The sequence below is a fragment of the Amphiura filiformis genome, chromosome 14 (genome assembly GCF_039555335.1).
Source record: "Amphiura filiformis chromosome 14, Afil_fr2py, whole genome shotgun sequence".
In the NCBI taxonomy this organism is placed as follows: domain Eukaryota; kingdom Metazoa; phylum Echinodermata; class Ophiuroidea; order Amphilepidida; family Amphiuridae; genus Amphiura; species Amphiura filiformis.
In genome coordinates, this window is record NC_092641.1 from 25,420,986 (window position 1) to 25,428,729 (window position 7,744).

At 36.1% G+C, this 7,744-nt stretch overlaps 1 protein-coding gene across 1 annotated transcript; it reads left to right on the plus strand.

Moving 5' to 3' along the window:
• Nucleotides 1-1,506: 1,506 nt before the first annotated feature.
• On the plus strand, nt 1,507-5,175 carry LOC140168976 (proton-coupled folate transporter-like). The gene is made up of 4 exons (XM_072192281.1): nt 1,507-1,620; nt 2,985-3,068; nt 3,370-3,526; nt 4,998-5,175. The coding sequence occupies exons 1-4, from the start codon at nt 1,554-1,556 to the stop codon at nt 5,065-5,067; spliced, it is 378 nt and encodes a 125-aa protein (XP_072048382.1). The 5' UTR covers nt 1,507-1,553; the 3' UTR covers nt 5,068-5,175.
• The last annotated feature ends 2,569 nt before the right edge of the window (nt 5,176-7,744 follow it).

Below are 7,744 nucleotides of genomic sequence, written 5' to 3' on the forward strand. Positions count from 1 at the left end.
TGAATTTGGAGGAGTTCAAAACATGTAAATGATAAAAAAAAATTCAATTTTTCTGTGACCAAGAAGATCATGGAAAACCAAGAGTTACATTTGCTTTTTACACCTTCCAATCAGTAAATTTTGAATCTAACTTTACCACTGGAAGGACACCTTTTAATTGTAGGTCATTTAGGTCTGATTTTTTGAAACTTGGCTAGTGGTTAGGCTTCCTAAGCCAGCAGGTTAGAAGTAAAATTCTAAGCACTATATATATGACTAACTGAGCTTAAGCCTGATTGCTTAGGAAGCCTGACTACTAGCCATACTTCGAGAAGCCGACCCTTAGGCCCTTGTTAGTCAGAAAACAATATAGAAATCTTCATGTTTCAATTTGACATTATGTGAATAATGATCACTGATGTGAATAATGACCATTTGCCCCTCCAAATGCATGAAACAAAACGAATAATTCAATGAGAGCTGATAAGATTTTCTTCAATGGATACTTAATATATACAAGACAATATGATTTTGCTGCAACTTTCAAATCTTGGGTTACTTTCATTAAAATGTACGTTGCGATATCAATGTTGGGATCATTGGAACAAATGAGCAGAAAGAGATTATACTTCGATTGCATTTTCCAAATTGTGCATACAATTAACGGTCGAGGAATAATGGCTATTATTTAAGGGTGGGGGTAATTACTCTTTGGCAGATGTTTATTTCCTACCCTGACAATTGACAATTTTGTTGAATTTTATCTGACAGGTTTAACCGGAAGTGATACGCTATTAGTTGCCCAGTATACTGCATACATTTCTGATATTACAAACAAGGAAAACCGATTACTGCGTATCGCAATCGCTTACACAATGCCGTCAATAGGGATCGGATTGACTCAGGTGGGTATTGGATACCTTATCGAAGATTACGGATTTGGCCCTGCACTGTGGATCGCGTTTATTGCGTATTGCCTTGCATTACTGTACATAATCATCCCACCATTTTTAATCGAAACTGTTGATAGGAATGAGAAAAACGTGAAACCGGGAATGGATCAATCAGAATCCCGCGTTTTATATGGATTTAAGAGTCTGATACTTCTATTCAAAAACAAAACACGCCTTCGAACATGGCGTTTAGGATTTCTCTATATGATAGAGTTTATGAATCAGGTGATAAATACTGCCGTTCTCGGAGTCGTCCTGGTTTATGGATTGGGAACACCGTTTTGTTGGTCGTCAGTGCTAGTTGCCGGCTATACGACCTTGGTTATTTTTAGCGGTGCTCTAGGTAAGATGTTAGATAATTGATCTACAGTATAGTTGAAGATGATGAGAAAGTTTAAATTATTATAGTGTTTTGTTTTTGTTACAATAGTATCGACATTTGAAAATGCAATTTGAAGTAAAAATTCTTGAAAAAAAACCAGTGGTGGTGGTAGGGATATATTTTACATATTATGTTCTTACTTTCTTTATTATGTTATATATTATGTTCTTACAGGTGCTCTAATAGGTTCGAAAGGTTTTTCCCTGTGTCTTTCCGAACTTTGGAATCTTCAAGTCAGCATGGTTTTTGCTATTCTGTTTGGATATCTTCATGCTATTGCAAACACGACGCCAGGACTATATATTGGTAAGTTAACGGTTAATTAACTTTAAATAGAGAGGGCCGCCTATCTGCTGTGTCCTAGCAGGACATCGGTCAATATGAGACTTTAAATATTAAATGCGAGGGTCCAGAGAATACATGCCTGAGAAAATATATGATAAAAATGTATAGGAGGTCATATAGCTTGAATCTATCATTCCCACATGAGATATGCATATGAATAGATGTGTATACATGTACATCACTCGAGTATCTATTCTTTTGTACTCTCGGGAGCAGGGAAATAATCCTAGAATTTTTTGACAATCTATACCACGCTTTCAAATGTAGATTTACTTTAGCGTATTAGCCGGACACTCCCAGATGGGGATGTTCGGTACCAGTGGGGGAGCTGCACTGCTACCATAGCTAGCTGACATCATGGACTGCACAAAGATGCCTGATAGCAATTAAACCGGAGTAGGTTTTGGCGGGGAAAAGTCATCAAACTTTACACAATTTCAAACTTGCTCAAATTGTGTTGAAATTCATTATATTCCTATAGTTCAGAAAATATATAGTTTGACCTATCTGGGACGTACCGTACTTGAGTTATTAACGAAAATGTTAAAGGTCAGTCACCTTCTTGCCAAAACATCAAAGTACTCCCGATTTTGACAAAAGTGGTGTCAAAATGTTCGTGTTGATAAAACAATTCAACTAAGGATAAGATTGCACAATCTATGTTTCGTTTTCTACGTAATGCATCAAAATAGGTCAAGGTCAATAGGCCTCAATGGCACTTGACCTATTGCGCTGTATTACCTGGGTAACGAAATTATTATTCAACCTTGTCCTTATTTGAATTGTTTTATCAAAACGACAAAACGAACATTGTGCCACCACTTTCATCAAAATCGGAGAACTTTGATGTTAGCTACCTATGGTAAATGTTCAGTTTTGGCTCCATCCCCCGTGGTACACCACCCCGAGCTCACACACTACTCGATTTCTCTGCTCGTGAATATTGCACTGTGATATTTAAACACATTCTTGCGTACTTTGATTAGGTAACTTTAAACACACAGATTCTCCGGTTACACGACTATAATATATTATAACAAACTGAAAGGAAAACCATTTTTAAACTTCTAATAAAGGGTCCAGACAAAGGTATCGTTAATAACGTCAGTCAAGAGCTTATAGTTGCCTTTTGCTACGAAAAAGGGAATTAATCCAGGCCCAATTACTGATAATTACCCCCTTTTGTCAATTACACTTCCAGCTGGGCAAGCCTACCCCAATGATAAACCACAGCAGACAATCCAAAAGATAGAAAATTGTTATGTAATAATGTTATTATGATACCTGCACAGTAAGCCATTGTTTTCTTCTTCTTTTTATTACAGCGGCGCTTGTGGGATCTTTACGTAGTATTAGCGGACCTCTGATCCCTTCGATGATGGCCAAAGTAGTCTCAGAACATGAATATGGTACGTTGTATCATGAAATATAATTTTTACGTATTCTACTTATTATCTAAAGGTTGCAGAAAATCGAATCTGTATTTCATTCGGATGCATTTCAAGCCAAATTTGACACCCATATAATGTCAATTTTGACCCAGATTGAGTTACAGTTGACACTATTTTTTACTATGTGAAATCGTATTTCACTGCGAATCGTGTCAATTTAAATTTTATGTTTCAAGAGTAACACTGATCATTGTAGATAGTGAACAAAAGTCATCATATTTTTCATTTTTAATCGCATTATTTTCGTTCTCTTTTCCAGGCGTGGTCTTCGGCTTCAAAGCAAGTATAGAGAGCATTGGCAAATTGTTGTCACCCTTGCTTATAAATTCTATTTACAGCAAAACGGTGCAAACGCAACCAAATTTGGTCTTCATAATACACGGAACATTGGGCTTCATTCCCTTGATACTCACGGCGTAAGTTCAATAAATATTTGAATCAAAAAATCATTTAAAGTTTGAATTCTCCCATTGAACCCAATGCTAAAGCCACCATGTTGAACCTCAAATTGGGCACTATCCATCATATTGACTGCCTTCAAATTGCAGGGGTTGAAAGTATGGGCATTTAATTTTTTAGACCCACACCCCACCAACACCACCCCCACCCACCTCGCATTGTTTTCCCCTTCACAAAATGTGGTGTAAGGTGGGTGATATAGCCCCATGTTACAAGGCGAAACGCGGTAATATGAGTGAAATCGCTCAAAAAAGCTAAAATCGCCAAAACTCACCACAAAATCTGCTAAGTAAGCTTAAAATCTTCAAAATGGTGGAAAAAGAGGAGCGATTCTGCAAATAATGTGTGATTTACCGCGTTTTCCCTTGTGACATGGGGGCTAATACTCCCAGATAAAATTGCAGAATTTATGACTTTTACAATATGCTTTATATTTTAATAAAATTATAAAAGCATCCAGAAATATACAAATAATTGCATATAATAGAAACCAAAATATAGGGTAGGTAGGTAGTTAGGGGTCGGTCGGGTTACGCCAATCAAACAATTTCTTTTTTAGGTTTAAGGGCTCTGGTAGCAACGTTTGGGCAGTATTTTGTGGGACATAAGAGTACATCAGGCATATCGATGTATTGTATATATTGTATTCTAAATACGAAGAATGTCCTTCTGATATCAAATATTTAGATTTTTTGAAATTTGCGATATAATACACATTTTATGGCAAATGTTCAAAAATTGATATTTTTGATATATAACAGTCCTCGAAGTAAACTTAATAACTCTAATGATATGTACTTAAAGTGTATGTATCTGGGATAAAAAAAAACCAACCTGACGATTAATTGAAAACTTGAACCTTTCGTATTGAAGATATGCATTTTTTTTCCCAAAACACGAAAATAATTTAGATCTTTTGGGAAAAATAGAATCCTGAACAGACCAGCTGCCAAATAGATATTATTTTGGCACATATGGGAAAAAATAAATTAATAATGATAACACGGCGATATAAAGCAAGGAGTAACACGTTGCCATTACGCTATACATTCCTTAAACAAATTTGTTCTATTTTTCAAAACGGTTTAGCTGGGAAAGTGCGGAGACTATTAAAATAACGTATTCAATCATACGATGACCAAAAATGCTTCCACAAGACACACGTTATCAACTGCCAATGTTTGACAATTTGCCCTTGGACGAAAGTCACTTTCTGAAAAGCCCGACTGAACAAGATGTAACTAATTCTCCCATTTGGCTCATAATATTGTACATTGGCTGACAAACTGATAAACTGATTATTTCAGGGATAGGGTTACAACTCCTTTGGGAACTATTAAAAGTTAAAAATTAGCTGGATCTCTTGCATATATTGATTTTAATACTAGTCTTTAGTTCATAACTGTTATGCTTTTATTGTTTTCTTAGTGTTCTTCAAGTCATAACTCGACACGACAAAGAAGCGACTGGAAAGGAAGCTTCCTACGGAACGTTTTAAGAGGCAAACTACTTTCAGAAATGTATGTAATAAAAGTGCCATAATAAAAGCATACATTTTTGGAGAAAGTCGCAGAAAGCATTTTTGTCATTTATAATTATTAGTGGACTTCGGGTATATATATAAATGCGCTTTTATAAATGCGCACGTGACATCTACAAGTCGCCATACCGTGTTCAACGATGTAAGGTACCCGGATGTGCACAAATTCCACACGCAAAAGTATAGGCGAAAATGACAGGTTATATGACTCTAATTATAACGTAAATTGAGGAAACTATAACTTTAGCCCTTTTCGGTATAATGACCCTCTCAAACTAATAGGCTAGATGTCCCCGCCCGACCTCCACAACTCTAACTTACTCATTCGCTCGCAAATGGACAAAAAACAAACAAATTCAAAATGTGTTTTAAGCACCTTTTTGTGTCCCTCATGCTAAATCGGTAATCTATACACCCTTTGTCACCCTTTGACGTACAATTTAGAGTATAAACACGTAGATGACTGTACATGATCTAATCATCCCGGCTGGAAGATGTTGAGGAAGACTCGTATACTATAGACGAATCAAAGTAGCCAAGTCATGGTCAGGATTTAATAGTCGGACATCTTTGGGTAGCCGCTAGCACCAACCTGGTGTTTTGAGGGCCCCATTGTGCAAATAAAAGCCGCCTAACACCTAGAGAAGATGCAAGGACGAGAAGTATTAAGCATAGATACCGCGTGTAGTTAATCCGATTATTATGTATTAAGGTGTAAAACGGGTGATGGAATGCAGTTTAAAATTTCCGCCAAGGCCGAATCATTTCACATTTTGAGTGCATTGCAGCCGACGGCTACCCAACTAAAGGCTGCTAGTCAGGTGTAGGAATGCGTGAATTTAGATTCGTCTATACATCACGCTCGTTATATATGACAATTTGACGTACAATCACGTATGTGATGCATGGTTTGAGGTTTATTCAGCTGGTAAGTTAGATCTCATCATACACATTATTGTCATGGTATTATATTGTAATTGTATACGTCAATTTTGTTCAGTTTGATTCAACCGGCTTATAAAGTTTCACTTTACACGGAAGGGGAAAGTTAGCAAAAAAACAATTAATTTTATGAGTGCAAAAGGGGTAGGGGTGGTTTTGGGGAAGGGGGACAAATAATATTTATAAAATTATAAGTAAGGCGAGAAAGAGAGAACCCCTGTTCTACGGGCGAACGGACCTTTCAAGTAGGGTCGGTCGGTTCGGTTGGTAAATAACCCAAAAAATCACAAAAATCTGTAAATAAATTTCAATTTGAGAAAATACAAAAAAAAGATCGTCCTGAAATTTCCGAAATTTGGGGTCGGTATTCATTTGTACAGGAAAAATTTGTTTCCCAATTTGTTCAAAATAGAACAGGGTTTTCGTTTTTCGTAAATAAATAAATAAATAAATAAATAAATAAATAAATAAATAAATAAATAAATAAATAAATAAATAAATAAATAAAAAGAAACGGGACCAATAGCATTCTGTTTGTAGCCGCGATTACATCAGTCAATGACGCGGGTGTATAAATCTGCGCTCAACTCACACCCCATGATCAGTAATATCGTATACAACAGACAGATGTAACAAAGTAAAGCTTGTTTCTTCACACGATAATGCAAAAGCCAATGCAACCTTATGAATTATATCGCTAAAATAACTGCGAAAAGAATGCCCGATGGTTCATTGGTCAGGCATAAGAAGACATTGTCCTACATTACGTATTGTGTGATATGGAATGGTACACTGCGAAAGACATTACCAGACACCCGTGATCCATTTTGCATGGCTGACGGGTCATTGATGGTAAGAAATCTGCACTTAAAAACAGGGCAATACAAAAAAAATTTAAATATTCCAAACTTTTGTCCATGACTGTATATATAACTTATATAATACTAAACATTATTATCATAAAGGTTCTTAATAATATATATATATGTTTGATGATCGGTATACCCAATGATCGTAAGTGAGGGTATGCTGTGAAACTAGTAGTAACGGTTGCCTTTTCCAGAGGTCTATACTTTGAATTTGTTTCTACGCTCACCTGTAATGGGTTTGAGCACTTTTAATTCCAAAGTTAGTCACCTGAAAAACAATACTTGTTATATGTTTTCTTTTATACATGTACGTCTTTCCTGCAATAAAATGATGAGAGGCGCTGTCTTTTGTTGCACTAAATATGTTAAACCTTGGATTAATATTTAGTCTCGTTAAAAGCCATGATGCAGTCATGTCTACAGTAGAATTCACCACGACCTTTGCAGGACTTAAACCCATTAAAAGCTATTAAACCAAGATAACACTCATTGAAAACGGCTCAACTACACTACGCAAAAAAAGTTTCTTTATGGTTGGTAAATTTACCCACTATTAAAATCTAGCGTCTAATTTTGTACGTTTGCTAAATAATCGCATGCGGGTGATTGTCCTGTGCATTTTGACACCTCGATCACTACCCTACGACACTCCTGAGAAAAGATATGAATGTTTAAGTAACACGAGGTCCAAAATTAAAAATTGCAAAAAGGCCTATTCAAGTTTCAGCATAAAAGAACACAAAAAAACAACAAACATGTAGATAGCATTTTGTGTTTACTTGCTGAACACATTTCAGGCATTCATACTGCCGCTTCCAACATCA